The 19,928-nt window shown below is 48.9% G+C and overlaps 1 protein-coding gene across 2 annotated transcripts; it reads right to left on the bottom strand.

Moving 5' to 3' along the window:
• Positions 1 to 10,801: 10,801 nt before the first annotated feature.
• LOC123275604 (cytochrome P450 11B1, mitochondrial-like) lies at positions 10,802 to 19,423 on the bottom strand. Of its 2 annotated transcripts, XM_070481751.1 has the most exons (9): positions 19,134 to 19,418; positions 18,586 to 18,741; positions 16,857 to 17,056; positions 16,523 to 16,726; positions 16,103 to 16,257; positions 14,340 to 14,506; positions 13,832 to 13,910; positions 13,539 to 13,736; positions 10,802 to 13,314 (listed from the first exon to the last, which is right to left on the bottom strand). In XM_070481751.1, exons 1-9 carry the CDS (start codon positions 19,370 to 19,372, stop codon positions 13,201 to 13,203), a joined length of 1,512 nt encoding a protein of 503 aa, XP_070337852.1. In that variant the 5' UTR covers positions 19,373 to 19,418; the 3' UTR covers positions 10,802 to 13,200. The 2 variants fall into 2 exon arrangements, with proteins under 2 accessions (XP_070337852.1, XP_070337853.1); XM_070481752.1 differs by lacking the exon at positions 16,523 to 16,726 and having other exon boundaries at positions 19,134 to 19,423.
• Positions 19,424 to 19,928: the final 505 nt, after the last annotated feature.

The raw sequence follows: 19,928 nt of genomic DNA on the forward strand, positions 1-19,928 counted from the left end.
TTTGTGTCCCTGCTCTGTGGTGAGTGGGCGATGTGTGACATCTGGAGTGGAATTAAAATATAGTTACCCTGTAGTGAATGTGTCATTCGGCCACACTGGGCACACGTGTTCACTTGATCTTCACAGCAACCCTGAAAGGGAAGCACTTGCCGTCCCCACTTTACGGATGAGCAAGGACATCGAGGCTCAGAGAATTCATTTAGCTGCACGAGGAGTCGCAGCTCATCCGTGGCAGAGGCACCACCTGAACCCAGGATGCCAATCCCACCTCTAATGCCCCATCACCTCTCCTCCCCACTAAAGGACCTGGATTGGGAGCGATCTTGCACAGCTTGGAAACGACTCTCAATATAATACTGAAGAAGTATTGTTGTTCCTGGCCCAGCATTCTGGAAAAGGCGTTTTTCCCGGCAGGGCAAGTTTGAGCCTGTGTGTGGGTTGTTCGAGAGTCGTTTAAGGGGAACCGGCATCTGAGAGTCCCACTCAAGTTTCCCTTCCTGCAGCCTACCCTCCCAGGCAGCTCAAGCATAAACTGTGTTCTCTAGAATTCCTCATTTTGGAATGTGATCCTGCCCACAGCTTGGAAGCAGATCCTCCTGCGGGGGGAGCCTGCAGAGGACAGCAGCCGATATGGACAACTCAACTGAAACCGCGTAAGGTACCCTGAGCCAAGCCACTCCCAGTTTCCTGACCCTCAGAAAACATGTAGGATAGTACGTTTGCTATTTCAAGCTACGAAGTTCTGGAGGTTTTGTTCAGCAACAAAGCTAACTTATATAGGTATGTTCAAACACACCTCTATGTGTGTATTTACACAAACCCATGTACATTACATGGGTTTCTCTGTATAGCTGTCTCTATAATGAAACCGGCACATTCACCTTGAGAATTCCAATTCTAACACCACTGGGAACATTCTCTCCTGCTATCTTTCCACATTTGTAACTCTGTTCTCTAACTCTGGGCCTGTACCATTTTGCATTTTCACCAGCGGCAAATGAGACTTCTGCTCCACATCCTCAACAGCGTTTGGCGGTGTCAGTGTTTCGGATTTTGGCCTTTCTAATAGGAGTGTAGTGGTATCTTGTTGTTTTAATTTGCATTTCCGTCTTGACAGATGGTGTGGAGCATCTTTTCATTTGCTTATTTGCCATCTGTGTATCTTCTTTGGTGAGGTGTCTGTTAAGATATTTGGCCCACTTGTGGGGAGTTGTTCGTTTTCTTATGGCGGAGTTTTAAGGGTCCTTTGTATATTGTGGACAACAGTCCTTTATCATATGTCTTTTGCAAATATTTTCTCCCAGGCTATGGCTTGATTTCTCATCCTCTTGACATTGTCTTTTGTAGAGGAATTTTTTATTTTAATGAAATCCAGCTTATCAATTCTTTCTTTCGTGTATTGTGCCTTTGGTATTGTTTCTAAAAGGTCATCGCCATGCTAGGGTCATCCAGGTTCCCTCCTGTTATCTTCCAGGAGTTTTATAGATTTGCATTTTACATTTAGGTCCATGATGCATGTTGAGTTAGCTTTGGTGAAGGATGTGAGATCTGTGTCGAGACTGATATTTTTTTCGTGTGGCTGTCCGCTTGTCCCAGCATGTGTGCGAGGCTGTCTTTGCTCTGTTGCATTGCCTCTTCTTTGTCAATGAAGAGTTAACTATATTTATGGGAGTCGATTTATAAGCTCTCTATTCCGCTCCAATGATCTGTTTTCCCTTCACCGATACCGCACTGTCTTGTTTAGCGTAGCTTTACAGTAGGTCTTGAAGTCGGTTAGAGTCAGGCCTCCATTTTTCCCTTCTCTGTCAATATCGTGTTGGCTATTTTGGGTCTTTTGCCTCTCCCTATAAACTCGAGAATTAATTTGTCGATATCCACAAAATAACTTGGTGGGATTTTTTTTCAATTTTTTATTGTGATAAAATGCACAGAACATAAATTTTATCATCTTAACCATTTTTAAGTGTGCAGTTTAGTGTTTTAGGTCCGTCCCCTGTATACTTTATGTAGTTGGAGCTTGCTCGCTAGACAAGTAGAAAATATTTTTCTTTATTAGGTAAGTTAAATCATTCATATTTATTGATATGATTGCTGTGTTTGGTTTCAACTCTCTCAGAGATACTTTCTGTATTATGATTACTGTGTATGTTAATTGTTATACATAGTTGACTGCTTCTTTATGTGATGTGGTGTCTTTCTCCTTTTAATAGTTCTTTTGGCATTTACAAGTTTTGTATTTTTGTTTTAGTTTTTACTTTTACAGTTATATCTTTTGAACTGACTTTCTTTCCCCAGGTTTTCTTATTTAACTGTTTATTCCCTAGTCTGTGACTTTTCAATGGTATCTATTCATTCCAACTGATTACCTTGGTTAATGATGGATTACTTAATAACTAATGAGCATATTCTCCTTTTTTCTCCCTTTGTCTCCCATTTTTAGTTCCATTATTTGTGCTTCATCAGAACAGCTAACGGAAAAGTTAAATATTCAGACCTACATATTAAGAGCTTGGAACCATCATTCCCAAAAGAAAACACTTGACAAACTGAAAATTAACATCTCTTAGACCCATCAGAGAGCTGAGGTCACAGGGTAATCTGATACTCCCAAATCTGGCAAGACAGGTGTACCCAGAGAAGCAACCGTGAAATATGTTGACCTAGAGCAGAAGCTGCTGGAGCCGTAAACTGGTAGGAGCACTTCAGTGTAATTTTGAGAAGTGCTGGAGGCTGGTGTGGACCAGCAATTCTCAGGAGTCTCATGTTCTCCTGATAGTCTGCGTCCAGCCTCCAGCAATTTGTAATCAAGTGTTTTCTTTTGGATGGATTATAGCTGAAAGTGCTGCAAAACACAGACTTTCTCCTAGGAGCAACACGTAGGAAAGACTCAAAGATAAAATGGGAGACAAAAACAAGGACACTCGAGAAACGTGAAACCTCTGACACCTAGAACCACAGCAAACGTTAAACTGAGCCAAGTCCTTGTCCACACAACATAAATCTTCACACTGAAGACCTGTGCATCAGTTCCTATTAACTTACACAATACGTACAGTTTCAATGAAAAATTACAGGACATGCCAAAAGCCAATAAAAACAGTTTGAAGAGGAAACACAAGCACGAGGACCAGACATATACAACAAAGACATCAGAATCATCTGATAGGGAATTTGAAATAACTATGATTAGTATGCTAAAAGTTCTAATGGAAAAAGTAGACAACATGCAAGAACAGACATGTGAGCATAGAGATGGAAACTCTAAGAATCAAAAGGAAATGCTATAAATAACAATTGCTGTGCCAGACATGAGAAATGCTTTTGATGGGCTCAACAACAGACTTGACACGGCCAAGGAAAGAATCAGTGAGCTGGAAGACATGTCAGTAGTAATTTCCCCAACTGAAATGCCAAGATGAAAGAAGATGAGATAACAGAACAGATTATCCAAGGACTGTGGGACAGTTTTAAAAGATGTAACACACAAGTATTTGAAATGCCAAAAGGAGAAGGAGAGAATGGTGCAGAAGAAATACTTGAAATAATCATGGTTAAGAACTTTCTAAAATTAGTGACAGACAACACACCACAGAGTCAGGAAGCTCAGAGAACGCCAAGGAAGATAAACACTGAAACACACACACACAAACAAAAATTACCCACACCCAGGATGTTCAAATTGCAAAAAATCAAAGACAAAGAGAAAATCTTGAGGGAACCCAGAGAAAAACAATACAAGTTGTGTACAGAACAAGAATAAGAATTACGGTTGACTTCACATCAGAAACCGTGTTAGCAAAGAGAGAGTAGTAAGGTGTTTAAAGTGTTGAAAGAAAAAACGTAGCAGCCTAGAATCCTCTATCCAGGGGAATTACCCTCAAGAGTGCAGCAGAATGTACATATATGAGAGCATGTAACATGCATTTTGTCCACTATTTACGTCAATATTTTTTTGGTGCTGAGTCTACAATAAAACATACCAAACACGGTTGGGTGTATAAAAGCCCATGATGTTTCAAATATCCAAATAAATAAAAATAGAAATACACAATAAAAAGATCTGCAAGGAAGCTCTGTTGGTATATTTATCTGAGTTTTCTGTACCTCCGTGCCTTTTTGCTGATACCAGCCAGGGATGCAATGAGAGTAAGAGTTGCAGGTCAAACTGTCCCTGCACACCAGCAAGGGCACAGCTCCTTTTGTGGGGCTTCTGGCCTCCCAGCATTCACCAGCAGCGACTCTCTGGCTACTGTCAATGCAAACATCCATAATCTACAAATCAAAATTTGGGTGAGTTTATTATGAGCCAGGTTTGAGGACAATAGCCTGGGGCCTTCCCCAAGGAAGGAAGGGCACCAAAGAAGTGGGGTGTACCGCGTGGTTATGTACCATCTTGGAACAAAGAGCATACATTGCATACGACAGAAATATCTCTTCTTTTACTGTCACGAGATGGTTAGCTGGCAAAGTGGGTTGGTGGTCAGCAGGTCAGTTGTCATAAGGCGAGCACAACAAGTCAGTAGTTAATCCTTAGTTTCCAGGAACAGATACTTATCCTTAAATAAATGCTGATATGGGGAGAAGTTACATCTCTATCTTTAAGGGCATCGTACTTGTCTTTGGGATATTGTAAATGTTTAAAACAGTTGTACAACGCATACTCAACAGGCCACATCAGGCCCTTTTGGAAAAACAAGGTCAAGCCAAATTTCAAACCAAATGGCTTTCTCATATACTCCGATATATCCTACTGCATGTCATTAATTTATCGCTACTCTTCCCGCCTGCACACACCTCCCCTTCTGGGCTGGGAGCCTCTCTGGGCAGGGACTGGGGCACTAGGCCTTTTCCAACATGAAGCCTTTGCCATGCTCACGCCTTCATCATAGACAGTCATCCTCCCTGCTCTCCGGCAGGCAGAGCGCAGTTGAATCAGCCACATCCTGGGGCTGCCTCCACGTGGAGCAGGAGGTCCCTGCACCCCCAGATGCTCCTCCTTATTTACTTGGTCACTCCTGACCTCAAAAGCAACTTATGAAAAGTGCTTGAACGGTGTCCGTTGAGGTATTTCCTGCTCGTACATGCACCTTGACAAATGGGGGATGAGGGGTATTGACTAGAATAGGAAAGCTAAAGCAGAAGATGCCAGAAGCATGACTTGCAAGTGGTTCTTAGTGTGTCCACATTTCCCTCAGATCCTTCAGATCCAAGAAGTGGAATTGCTGGATCATGTGGTAGTTCTATTTTTAATTTTTTGAGGAAACTTCATGCTGTTTTCTATAGTGACTGTACCAATTACATTCCCACCAACAGTGAACAAGGGTTCCCTTTTCTCCACATCCTTGCCAAGACTTGTCTTTAAAAGACACTTTCACCTTCCCCCAACTGCTTAAAAGAATTTAAGATAGAAGGCCTCTTCCAGGAAGGAGCTAATGCCGTAAGATAACATTGTCTACACACTACACACGTCCCAGCAAATGCACGTTTAACAGACATTTGCATTTCCATCTCCATGTGAATTACCTTCCTACCCCCCCCCCGCCCTTTATTTATTTATTTTTGCTAAGGAAGATTCACTGAGCTAATACCTGTGCCAGTCTTCCTCTGTTTTGTATGTGGGTTGCCACCACAGCATGGCTGATGAACAGTGTAGTTCCTCACCTGGGACCCAAACCCGTGAACACAGATCACTGAAGTAGAGCATGCTGGACTTAACCACTAGGCCATGGGGTCAGCCCCACCTTCCTCCCTTTTGAAGTCCCAAACCACTACCCCCAATATCCACCTTTGTCTTTAGCTGAAGATGGTATTTCAGGTGGAAGCTTTGGCCATTCAGGCTGAGTTACTTACCTTTCCTGAGTTTCTCCCATGTGTACACATTACTAAACTTTGATTTTCTCCTATTATTGTGTCTCATGTCTATTTAATTCTTAGACTAGCCAGAATGACCTAGAAGGTAGAGGCATTGTCTTCCTCCACTATAGGACCTTACACCAAGATATAGTCAGGGAAGTGTCAGGCATCACCATGCTCCCTCTCTCCTTCCCACCTACAGTCACACCAATAGGTAACCAGTCTTAGGAATCTCTGGCTTATCCTCCCACGTGTCTTTGTTTCTTCCTTCCTCCTTCTTTCTTACACAAAAGGTAATGCTGTATAGATACACTTTGCATTCTGCTTTTCCTCTTGACAACGTGTCCTGGAAATCCCTCTGATGATGGTCACAGAAGTTTTCTGCCTTCTTTTCACAGCTGCACATTTGTCTATTGTGAAGATGTACCATACATTATTCAACCACTCTCCTGTGTATGAACATTCAAGTTGTTTCCAATGTTTAGCAATGCTATAATGAATAGCCTTGTGCATACATATTTTCATATTTATTTTGAGATAATTCTAGAGTTACCCAAGAGGTTTTTCTTTGAGGAAGATTAACCCTGAGCTCACTGCTGCCAATCCTCCTCTTTTTGCTGAGGAAGACTGGCCCTGAGCTAACATGCATGCCCATCTTCCTCTACTTTATACATGGGACACCTACCACAGCATGGTTTTTGCCAAGTGGTGCCATGTATGCACCCGGGATCCAAACCAATGAACCTCAGGCCACCAAAGCGGAATGTGCACACTTAACCGCTGTGCCACCTGGCTGGCCCCGATCCAAGAGTTTTGAGAGAGTGAAGAGTACCTGTATCCTCTCCTCCCAGCTTCCCCTAATATTAATATTTTGCATAATCATGGTGCATTTATCAAAACTAGGAAATCAACATTGGCATAGCAATATAAACTAAACCACATCCTATATTTGTATTTCACCAGAGTTTCCTCTGATGTACATTTTTTTTTTTGCTCCAGGATCTGGTCCATGACACCATGTTGCATTTTGTCAACGTGCCTCCTTAGTCTTTGATTTGTGGCCATTTCTCTTCTTCCCTCTTTCTTCATGACCTTGACATGTTTAACAGCTTGCCCCTCTATTTGGGTTTGTCTGATGTTTTCTTTTGGTTAGACTGGAATTATGGGTCGTGAGCAAGACCACCACAGAGGAGAACAGCTAAGGGCCATTTTCGTATGTGTTCTTGTGTGCGTGTGTTTGAGTCGTCTGCTCATTAATTTTTACCACTTTATAATATTTTCAGTTTTACTATATTTTACCATATTCATTTTACCATATTATCAAGTTTTTATGTTTTCCCTCAATATTTGGAATTATTTATATATTAAGGACATTAACACTCTAGTGATGTATGTTGCAAATATTTTCTACTGGTTTATCATTTGTCTCTTGATTTGTTTATGATATTTTTTCAATGTAGAAAACTGTTCTATTTTGTCAAATTTATCAAGCTTTCCTTCTATTTGTTAAAAAGACTTTCTCTATACCCAGACGTATCTCTCAGAGAAAGAAAACCAGTAGGACAAGTAGGATCTCTCTCTGTCTGTCTCTATTTCTCTCTCTATATATATAATATACAGATATAATATATACACACATATATACATATATATCATGTATCTGTTTATTATATATATACATATTTTTCAAGGAATTAGGTCACATGATTGTGGGGGCTGGCAAGTCCAAAATCTTCAGGGCACATGAGCAGATTGGCAGCTCTTAGGCAGGAGATGATACTGCAATCTTGAGACAGAATTTCTTCTTCTCCAGGAAACCTCACCTTTGCTCTTATGACCTTTCAACTAACTGGATGAAGCCCACCCACATTATTGAGGGTAATCTTAATCTACTTTAAAAATCAATTACTGATAGAAGCCAACCACATCTACAAAATACCTTCACAGCAACATATAGATTATGTCTGATTGAATAACTGGGAGCTATGGCCTAGCCAAGTTGACACATAAAACTAGTCATCATATTGGGTAGGACAGTGAAAGTGTATTGCTGTCCTTGTCAGCTGATAGCAAACTACTCTGGTGGCCTTTGCTAACAGAACTTGTGACAAAAGCATTTGCCAGATCAATACTTGCATACTAGGTTCCAGGGGGCATAGTAATGTGCTCAAGCAATGACACTACATCTGGTACAGCAGCTGCAATTTGGGTCACCACCTGGTTAAGCTTAGGATAATCCACTGTTATTCTCCAAGATCCACCTGTCTTTGCAATGCCAAATATGTGAGTTGAATAGAGACGCCACTCCCGCATCCTTCAAGTCTTTGATGGTGGTACTTCTCACTGCAATTCATCCAGGTATGCAGTATTGCCTTGGGTTTACTATTTTCCTAGGTAGAGGCAGATCTAGTGGCTTCCACTTGGCCTTTCCTTCAATAATAGTCCTCACAGGTCATGGAACCATTGTAGGAATTCTGCCAAGAGCTGAGTATGTCTATTCTAAAAATGCATTCTGGAACTTGAGAAATAACCATGGGGGGTGGGACAGATGGGGCTCAGGAATTGACTGGGCCCTCTGTGAGATGAACCTGAGCTAAAACCCTGTTGATCTCCTGATCTTCATAAACTCCTACTCTGACTGGACCACCAGTGATGTTTTAGGTCTCCCGAGATTAGCATCAGTTCAGAGCCTGTGTCCAACAACACCGAAAAAGTCTAGATAGTTCCTTTCCCCAGTGCACAGTCACCCTGATCAAAGGCCATGGATCCCTTTCAGGAATGCTGGCAGAAAGATTAACAGCACAAATTTTTGACATGTAGTGGGCTCCTACCTCAAAGGGGACTGGCGTCACCTTCGTTCAAGGGGTTCCAGGTCTGTAAACTGGCTAAAGTCTGGGAATTGATTCAGAAACCATGACTCTCTATATTTATAATTCAAATTAAACTTCAACTCACATTATTTAGAACTCTTCTGCTTATACTAATTAACTAAGAATTTAGTAGACTTTGTATCTATTTTTCTCCTGCGAACACCACGATCAAATAGCCAATACCGTAGATCTTTGTACGTCAGTCTCCACTTATTCTTTGACTCTGCCGTCCATTATGGTAGTCATGCTTACCTTGCCTTTGGTGATTAAGTGCCATCGCTAGGTCCCTGCCATCCCAGGATCCAGTTACTCCCCCTGTATCTCAGGATTCCAGTTCAGTGACAGCAGTTCTCACTGTAATCTCTGGCCTACAGAGAAGAGCAAACACAGAGCTCTTCTAGGATACTGGCACTCCCTTCACACATTTGTTTCTCACAATCATGGTGAAAGGTGTGTCTTATAGACCTCTAAGGGTGACTGATCTCCATGGATTGGTTCAGGTCTCACAGGATACAGTACAACCTCTCTAACAGTTCAATCTCCTTAAGCCTTTGGATACATTTCCCTACAGTATACCAAGGCACTTCTGGTGTTTCAGCCTCGTTCATTGTAGGCCACCTTCTGATCCATGTTCCAGTCAACCCACAAACAAACTGTTAGAGCCCATTTCTAATTCTCAAGCTACAACATTGAATCCAGAATCTCTCTGCTTAATGGGCCCATATCAAAAAATAAAATCTAACAATTTTCTTCCACCGTGATCACACTACCTTAATATCCACTCCCACATGTGGGCTCTTGTGAGCAAGGCTGTACTATGCTTCTTTCCAAAGTAGACCCTGTCTGCTCCCCTGGATGGCTGGGTCCTGGCTGTTCCACTCTCAATTGCTGGCCCTTTCTAGAAATCCCACTCTTAGGGCCATTTACAGGCAATGTTTCTGGATGTGTGTTAGGGAGATTGCAAAATTCTGATGACATAAATCAAAGAAGATCTAAATATTTGGAGATATATACTCTGTTCATGGATTGGAAATCTCAATACAGTAAAAATGTCAATTCTCTTAGAAATGATTTATAGATTTAATGAATTCTTATCAAAATCAAAGCAAATTTTTTAGACTTAGACAAGTTCACTCTAAAATTTAGGTGGAAATGTAAAGGCCCCAGAAGAGCCAGTACAATGTGAGAAGCAGTGGAGAGGGAGAGCCACTCTTTCCTGGGTTAAGGCCTACTCTGTAATCACAGCGATCCAAACGGTGTGGTTTTGGTGACAGACACATAAATCAATGGAGAAGAATACAGAACTCAGAAATAAACCCACACAAATAGCCCAATTAACTTTTTTCAAAATTGCAAGAGCAATTCAATAAAAGATGTTGGAACAATTGGAGTTTCATTAGTAAAAAGATGCACCACAATGTGAACCTCATGTCTAATATAAAAAGTCACTCCAAATGGATCCTGAAATTAAAGGTTAATCATAAAGCTATAATTTTTTTGGAAAAAAATAAGAGAAAATCTTTGGATATAAGACTAGGCAAAGACGTCATGTACATGACACCAAAAGCATGATCCATCAAAGGAAAAACGGGTATATTGGATATTATAAAAATTAAAACTTTTAGTCTATGAAAAACTTCTAAGAGGATGAAAAGACACACTACACACTGGAAGAAAAGATTTGCAAATGAGGTATCTAGCAAAGGATATGCATCTACAAACACAAAAATTCTCAGAACACAGCATTAAAAATAAAATCCAATTATAAATGGACAAACTCATTTGTCTAACACTTTAATGAAGAGAGTGGACATATGGCAAATTCGCACATTCAAAGAAGTTCATCATCATTAGTCATGAGGGAAATGTATGTTAAAACCGCAGTAAGATATCACTATGCCTCTGTTGAAATGGCAATTAAAAAATAATAATAAATAAAACACTAAACACTAGTGAGGACACAGAAAAACTGGAACACTCCTGGATCCTTCATACACCGTGGAATAGAAAATAGCACAGCCCTTCTGGAAAGTAGCTTGGCAGCTTTTTTTAAAAAAAAAATTGGACTTGCCATATGATCCAGGAATTGCATTCTTGGGCATTTATTCCCCTACAAATGAAAACTAATTTTCAAGAAACTTATTCCAGAATGTTCACAGCAATTTTATTTGATAATTCCCCCAACTAGAAATGACCTAATGTCCAACAACGGGTGAATGGTTATGCAAACTGTGGCAATCATACCATGTAACACTGCTTGGCAATAAGGGAAGGGACTATTGATTCACACAATAAAGGGAATTAACCTCAAGGAAATTATGGTGAAAAAAGAAAAACTCAAAATGATGTATACATATGATTCCATTCACATAATATACATGTGATTCCATCCGTATATTATTGAAGATTCTCCTCATGTTGTGAAATAACATAGTTATAGAGATGGAGAACAGACTACTTGTGCCTGAGATAGGGATGAGGGCTAAGGTGGCTCGAATGAATGTAAAGTGGTAGAATGAAGGAGATCTGTGTGGATGGAACAGTTTTGAACCTTGACTGTGTTGGTGGTTATGCAAACACATATGTGTAATAAAATTTTATAGACTTATCCACATACACACACACAAATAACTGGTAAAATCTGAACAAGATCACTAGGTTGTACCAACATCAAATTCCTGGTTTCAGTAATGTACTACAGACTCACAAGATGTTAACTTTGGGGGAAGCTTGTGAAGGATGTGGAGGACCTACTTATACACTTACTTGCAATTTTCTGTGAATCTCTAATAATTTACAAATAATGAGTTTTAAAGAGATTTCTTAGCCTCATTTAGGATTCATGTGACCCAGTTATGAGCAATGAACCCAGATGGGTACTCTGGGGCAACTCTTGATTGAGAGCACTCTGGCCAATTCCTGTGTTCCTGTCTGATGCAGCACCCCTTTCCCAAAGTGGAGCAGCAATCTGTAACCACAAAGTCACTAGGCTGAGACCCCAACAACATCATGGAACTACTGACCACCATTGGCCTGCCTACCTCTGGATTTCCCTAGACATGGGAAACAAAATCTCTAATCATCAGCAGCCACCATTATCTGGTTGCTGTGACACAGGTCCAGTAAAAATGATTTGGGAGGGGCTGGCCCTGTGGCTGAGTGGTTAAGTTGGTGCGCTCCGCTGCGGCAGCCCAGGGTTTCGCTGGTTCGGATCTGGGGCATGGACATAGCACTGCTCATCAGGCCAGGCTGAGGTGGCATCCCACATGCCACAACCAGAAGGACCTGCAACTAAGATATTCAACTATGTACAAGGGGGGATTTGGGGAGATAAAGCAGAAAAAAAAAAAAAGGATTGGCCACAGTTGTTAGCTCAGGTGCCAACCTTAAAAAAAAAAAAGATTTGGGATAAAGAAGGGTTAGTGAGGTGTGCTCTTAACTGGGGGCACTTCCCCTCTCCCTGTGTTGGTCCACCATAGAGTGACTAGTGATCAAGGCATCTACTTTCCTGACTGAATTAGGAGTACATGAGCACTGGAAGCCTATTGGCTTTGCTAACTGGTTTCTCCCAGTGCCAATCTCAGGCCCCAGAATATGGCATGTGTTTGTACATTGACTGGAGGGATGCATGAACAAAAGTCATCTGTCAAAATTGCTGACCCAATAATGATTATCCTCTTGCCAAGATACCTTTCCAGGGTACATCCAAGCCTCTCCCCCCAAACTTCTCCCACATCCTCAGGAGATGCCCAAGGCCCACAGTAAACGGTGATTTCTGAACAATATCTGGATCATAGGAGATGAGATCTGGGGTACCTGGCTGAACTAGTTGGTTGTGGGGTCACAATTCCCTCTAGAGAGTTTCTTGTCTTGAAAATGGAGATGTGTCAGGACAAGTGATTACAAGGGCCTTTTCACTCTACTCTGCAGATTCCATTCCAAGAGAAAGAATTTCACAGTGCTCAGTGCATTGACTTGAGCTGACTGGGAAGGTAGGCTGCAGCAAGGGATACTTGACCTGGACTCAGGGATGCTGAGTACCCTTTTAATGACTCTGAACCCACACAGATGTAGCATGGGAGCTTGCAGACAAGTAGAAGAAGAATATGACACTGGAGCAGAAGACAAGGGCCAGGATCTGAGGCCTCTTGTAGGGACATATGAAGAGCCTGGAGATAGTGCTGGGGCGACAGTGAGCCAAAGGCCCTCAGAGGGTGCCCCCTGCTGGAGAAGGTGCTGGTGGGACTGGGCACACAGCTAGCACCTGCAACCAAGATTCATCCCTAGCTCTGCCCTGGCCTTGATGCATAGCCTGGCAAGCCTGGACCCTCGGAGAGCCCGGGCTGTTCCACTTGTGCAAAGTGCTGGCTGGACAGTGTGTGACACCATAAGCAGGGCCCATGGGAAAAAACAAGGGTAGCCTGGGGTCAGGGAGAGGGGGGCTGGTGGCGTGGCCGACCCAACAGTAGAGACGTGACTAGTTGATGGCCCGGAAGGTAAGGAGGGGGAGTGTGGAGGGCATCAATATGAACCGGTAGATCATCTTCACATCCTCTTGCGTTAGCGTCTCCACCACGAAGTTTTTCAGCACCTAGGACAGAGGCGCGGATTCCCCGAGACCAGCGGATCAGCCCCACGGTCCTGGCCCGGCTTCCCCCGCCTTCCAGGGCCCCGCTACGTGGGCACACCTAAAGGAGAAGCCCCCGGTCTCCAGCCAGGCCGCCCAACAGCCTCGGCCTCCCGCCCCACCCACCTACAGGCCACGCCCAGTCCGACCGCCTCCAGTCCCGGCCTGCCCCTCCCAGGCCCGCTCACGTGGTGCAGCAGAAGCAGCATCTCCACCTCCGCCAGGCGCCGCCCCAGGCACTGGCGCAGGCCAAAGCCAAAGGCCAGGTAGGGGAACCTGGTGCTGGAGGCCCTGTTGTCTAGCCAGCGCTGGGGATGATAGCGCTCGGGCCTCACGAACACGGCAGGGTTTCGACCCAGGGAGTAGAGCAGCACCTTGACTGTTGTCTGCAGGCAGGGGAGGAGGGGCAGGGTGAGCGGCCCGCTGGGCGAAGGTCACGTGGGCTTGGTGGCTGCTGGAGGGGCTGTGGGGCCTCACTCACCCCAGCCGGGATGTGGTAGTTCTGCAGCACCAGATCCGAGCTCACCTCTCGCTCCAAGAAGACACCCACCGGGTACAGCCTGTGGATAGGGGCGCCCGACAGGGTCCTCAGCTGTGACGGGGCCGTCGCTGCCCTTCCGCAGCCTTCCTAGCCAGGACACACCGGCCAGGGAGCGCCCCCCTCCGCCCTCACAGGTGGCTTCTGGCACCAGGAGGTCCAGATCATGAGGAGCTGCCTCCGTGCACCTCCTGAGATCAGCCAAAGCTCCCCCAGCCTGAGCAGCCCTGGGCCGGGGAGGACACCGCTGAGGATGGCACCCAGGACACTGAAGTGGGATCCCAGAGGACGAAGCGCCCGTCCCCTTAGGGAGAGGAAGAGGAGGTGCTGGGGGATGGGGCCTTGGGCAAGGCTGCTTATCAGCCCCGGGATCCCTCTCTGCAAGCCCCAGTGAGGCTGCTCTCCAGACGGAGCCACCGCAGTGGGGGCAGCCAGCGTCTGCCACACCTACCTCAAGGTCTCCTTGAGGGCCGCGCGCAGCAGGGGCAGCTCCGTGGTCGCCCTCCGGGGATTTTCAGAGATCCTGGCCTCGGCCACCAGGCTCTCCTGGCGAAGGGCCTGCTGCACTTTGGGGTTCCGAGCCAGCTCAAAGAGGGTCATTAGTAAGGGGTAGGCCGTCTGCAGGAGCAGCAGGTGCAGGGCTCAGACCTCGGCAAAGGCCATGCACCTCAGACCCAGGCCACCCAACCCAGGAAGACGGCCTTCCCCTGGGGGCACGGTCGTCTCAGACCCACTGTGATGTGCATGCCCAGAGCAGGACAGAGCCTGGGGATGTGAGACCTCGAGATCCTAACACCCACCTCATCTCCTTTCCCTGACTCGCTCAGGAAAGGAGTCCCATCTCAGTGAGGACCCAGGCCTCCTCAGGGCCTGGTTCTCACTCTTCTGCGGGATGGGAGGGGCTCATTTTTGCCATTTATTTCAGGGAAAGGGTTCAGGAGTCCAGGTCCATCTGCTCTCCATAGGTGATCTCCTCTGGGCATCCACAGGCAGGCCAGCCCAGCCGTCATGGTCATAGCACGAACTGGCCACCCCGGAACCCCAACCAGTTCTTCCTCCTGGCTCATTTCCATGTGTTGGGAGAGGCGCCCACCAGGCCAGCCCGAGATCTGCGGGCTGAATATCTCCTGAATGCCAGTCCCCCGGGCAGTGTGCCCCTGGCCTCGCCTGACATGCAGCAGTGGCCTCCCGCTGCCCCTGAGCTTCAGGCCCTGCTCTACCTGGTGGCACACAGGGACACTTAGGGAGCAGCTCTGACCAAGATGCTCTCCCACTGCCTTCCTCCAGCCTTGGAGATGGGCCTGGTGCCCGAGACCCTTCCTGATGGGGCCCTGACCCTCGCTGCCTCATCTGCCCAGTTGCCCTGTGTCCTCCACTCAGCCTCCCTCCGTCGCTCGCTGTCGGCTGTTGGAGGCCCTGCAGCACTGCCCTCACCTCCTCCTCTTCATGGCCTGTCCGACTTCTCGGTGGTTCTTCCACACTCAGCTGAAAGGCCCCCTCCTCCCGGGAGCTTTCCCAGAGCTGCCCCTGAGACATGCCCTCCCCTGGGCTCTCTTGCGGTGGCTGCGTCTCAGCCTCTGCTCAGGGAGTTTCTCACTGCGAGTCTGTGCCCTGCTCGGAATCCCGGGGCTGGGGCCAGAGCAGGCCCTCCAAGATGCTGGCAGATGAAGGCTGGGTCTGAACCGCGAAGCTTCGGCTACACTCCACACCCTGGGGCTCGCCCTGCCCACCGTGCTGGGTTGCCATCTGTCCTCTCCTCCAGGAGCTGGAGGCCTGTGCTGTCATCAGCTTGTCCCCTCCAAGGATCTTTAGTGACAGCCAGATGTCACCTGTCACTGGGAAGGGTCCCCTGTGCAGCCCTCCAGCTGCCTCTCTGCCCTTCCTCCTCTTCCCAGGACCCAGACTGTCCCACTGGGGTCTGTGTGGCTGCACGTCCCCAGGCTCTGTCCACTCTGCACTCTGCCTGGAGCTCAGTTTCCCACGTAACTAACTGCAAACTCCGTCCCTTCCAGGGTGGGCTCCTGTGTTCCCTCCCCTCCAGCCTTCCATCAGTTCAGAAGCTGAGGTCAAGGTCAGCAGTCTGGAGGCACAGTGACTGGGGTGGGAGGGCGGAGTTTGGAGGGGGAATATGCAGGAGACAGATGGCATGGGAGGGTGCTGCCTGGGGTTAGGAGGGCCCCCTGTTCTCTGGGCAGGGCTGGTTGCTGTCCTGACCGTGTCCATGCTCCCGGCAGTGAGGTCAATAGAATTGGCCCGGATGGCATCCAGGCTCATGTCTGCACGCAGCAGCAGCTCCGCCACGATGCCACTGTAGTGTCGCGGGTGGCCGAGGGCCAGCTCCTGATAGATTTTCTGGATGGAATTGTTGGCTGTGGGGCACAGAGACGGAGGCCCTGGGCCAGGTGCTGGGAGGCACTTCATGCTGTCCTCCGACCCGCCAGCCCTCAGCACCCCCAAGTCTCCCTGCTCCTGTGCCGGGTTCTAGGGATCAGCCCACAGATCACTGCCAGCTCTCTTGGGGACACAAAAGCCACAAGCCCCTTACGTGGCCTCAGTTCTCCTGGACTGTGGTAAGTGGAAGTTGGGGAGCCTCGTGTCCCCACCACGCAGCACTGGCCGGCCCCTGGGCCTCACCATACTGGAAGATGTAGTCCCAGGCCTCAAAGTGCTCCTTCCACGCCTTGGTGCTTGTCCAGCGTGACAGGCTCCTGGGCATGAACATGAGCTGGACGGTGGATTTGAACATGGTCTCCAGAGCACGGATAAAGTGCAGGCTGGCAGGGCTCGGGCTGTGGCCAAGGAGGCCCAGCCGCTCTCCAAAAAGGGCTAAGTTGCTGGCTGCAGGGAGGATGCCAGTGCTGAGCCTAAGGCAGCCGGGGCCTCACAGCTGCCTCGCACCGGCCCTCCCGCCCCAGTTCCTGGCCTCCTCCAGCGTCCCCGAACCCGCACCGCCCCTTGTGCCCCACACCTTCTATGGTGTAGTGGAAGATGCTGGGCCGGGCATCCAGGGTCAGACTCCCCCGGGCATTCTGCAGCACCTTCGATTTCAGGGCCTTTGAGAAGTCCCTTGCCACCCCATCCACCATGGGGATGTACTTCTCGACAGCCTGTGGTGACAGCACGTCTGGGTTCAGCCGCAATCGGTCATAGCGCCATTCGGGCCCGTTTCTGTTGAGCCAAGAGCAGAGCTTCAGGGCAGCCTGAGTCAGCAGCTGACCCCCAGCCCCAGAACCCCATCTTCCTTATCCCCAAAGGGAAACGAGCGAGGCCGGGAGCTGCTGCTGGCCCTCGGGGGCAGGCTGCTGCCTTTGGGCCCCAGCTGCAACCCTTTCTTCCAGCGAGGTTGAGAGTGCTGTGCCCAGGGTGCTCAAGTCTGCACTGGGGCTGGGCCCAGAGCTCCTGGCAGGACGTGCTGTGTGGCCACTGAGTCTGCTCGTGCAAACTTGCAAGCCCGTGCCCGGCCCACACACGCCCCATCCCGGCCCTCCCTGGGTGTGGAGGCCTTTTCTCCGAGGAAGGAGCCGGCCCTGCTCTCCAGCTTTGCCCACCTTGCTCACTCCATGCCCCAGAGAGGGAGAGGCCCTTCGCGACCTTCCTCTCCCCACCCTCCCCGTTCCTGAGAATGTGGCCTCTGGCCGGTCGCCCCTCCTCCTCTCCCTCTACGGGCTCCAGCTCCTCTACGGCAGGAACCAAATTGTGCGTCTCCTTAATGTGCTCAAAACAGAGCCCAGAGCACATGAGGGGCTCCAGGGATGTCCTCATGAGCGACGGAGGGATGTGCATTCTCAGCCGGGGTGAAGCGCAAATGCCTGCTTTTCTGCAGCAGCTGCCTGTAGGTATTGAGAACGAGCACGTGCACACACATGCACATATGACACACAAGCGCAAGCACGTGCACACAGCAAGATGCACACAGATGTGCACACGCATCTATGCTAACACAGAGGACACACAGGAAAACACACTTGAACGCAGACACACAATTCTCACACGCACAGTGCACAGTACACTTACTCAGACACCCGAAACATGCATGCACACGCAGACTCACATACACACATGCACGCAGGCACACACAAACACACGTGCAAGCACAGGAGACACATGACCAACACAGGCAGTGGCACGAACACATACACAGGCACACACGAGTACAAACACAAGAAAGTCAACATGGGCAACCACATGTCCATTCACACACATGTAGCACCATCCACACACAGGAGCACACGTGCACACACGGCACGCATTCTTAGGCAAGCACAGAGGTCCACACGAGCAGACACCGCAGATGTGCACGCCGGTGCTCGCCCAGGCTCCTACCCTGAGCTCAGCCTCTGGGCAAAGGCGCCATCAACCTGCTGTCCACTGTCTCCCCATCCCCAGGGCTCTCCCCTCCTGAGCAAACTCTGCCTCAACCCCAAGACCCCTGGGGCCTGCGTGGAGGGGGCGCTCCCCCATGGTGGCTGCCGGCCTTAGTCCTCTCACTCTGCAGAGAGGGGCCCACCTATGTGGCTGCTCTGCCTCCCCAACCCCAGGGCACGATGCCCCCATGGGATGGGCACTCATGCATCGGGGGCCGTCCCCCTCTCTCCACTCGCCCAGATAGGCCCCAGGGCAGGCTTGCTTTGGGGTCCTCCCTGTCTCCCTTGTCTCTGCACCCAGGATGCCCACCTCCCATCCCAACTGGCTCTCACAGCAAGAACAGACCATATTTGTGCCCACAATGCTGTCGGTAGGCCAGCCAGGGCCCCACAGTCGCCCGCCTTGGGTGGTGGCTCTCCACCTGCTGCAGCCTCTTCACATCCTCGGGCAGCATCACAAACACCGTTTGTGTCCCTCCCATGTGGTACCTGTGGGACAAAGCGCAAAGCCCTGCTGTGGGGCCGTGTCCTTCCCTGGGCCCGCTGGGCAGAAGCAATCCAGACTGTCTCCTGCCGACCTCCCCGTTCTCCTGGACTGGGGCTCAGAACAGGCGGTCCTCTCGCTGTCTCACTGAAGCCTCTCCCACTCTAGTGTCTGCGTTCTGTGCACTCAGCGGCGAGCCGTGGAGTGCTGCGTCCTCACCAAGAGCCACTGTCTCCACCAGCAGAGCTGCCCCCTTCCCACCCCGCCGGCCCTCCTGAGGATGCAGAGCACAGGGGCCTGGCGGGGATGCAGCAGCTCAGGGCGCCCAGCAAGCACTCACAGTCGGTAGGGACAGAGGCTTGGCGTGTTCTCAGCGCGCAGGCAGGGAGGGCCGTACCTGAAAATCGGCCCCAGCTCCTGGAAGGTCTGATGTATCTCCAGGTGAAGGTTCTCGGAGCCCTGCTCCCTCCAGATCTGCAGCACCCTCATCCACCTGTTTCCCGGACACTCGGGTATGGCTTCGAAGGGCAGCATCGCCTTCGGGGCGGGAGTGGCTCTGGAGCCCAGTGAGTGTGCCCAGCGCAGGGACAGCCAGGACCCTGCCAGACGCACGTCTGCCTTCGCCCTGAACGCCATCCCTGAGCTCCTGACCCTCCTTTCAGCTCAATCCTTTTATCTCGCCTGAAGGCTGGACTGGCCGACTTGATCACGTCATGGAAGAAGTCAGCCCTGGACCCGGCCAGGAGACCTGGGCAGGGGTCAGGGCTGGAGGCCTCCAATGGGAAGAGGCAGAAAGAGATGGATGGGCACCTAGTGGGGCAATTTCGCAAGGCCTTCTGGGGGTGGATATCAGCGCAGGCGCAGGGTCTGGATGGGGGCTGAGTGGGGGTGGGTGGGGCAAGAGGGCTCTCCCCACTCCCCAGTGGGGGAAGGAGCAAGATGGATGGTCCCTTATCTTATCAAGAGATGAGAGGGGACCTTGGGTAGTTTCGTCTCCTTCCTACATGGCCCAGGACAGGGAGGAGTTGGGAGGGGTTTGTGCTAATTTCATTAATCCACATGCATTTTATCTGCTAGTCCCCAGGCCTTGTGTTGGGTGCAGGGAGTGGAGACATGAGCCAGCAAGGGTCCCTCCCAGTGAGGGCTTTCAGTCCCGTGAGAGCAGTTAGGGGATCCAGAGACACAACTGGGG

Source organism: Equus asinus, chromosome 12 (assembly GCF_041296235.1).
Source record: "Equus asinus isolate D_3611 breed Donkey chromosome 12, EquAss-T2T_v2, whole genome shotgun sequence".
NCBI classification, from domain to species: Eukaryota; Metazoa; Chordata; class Mammalia; order Perissodactyla; family Equidae; genus Equus; species Equus asinus.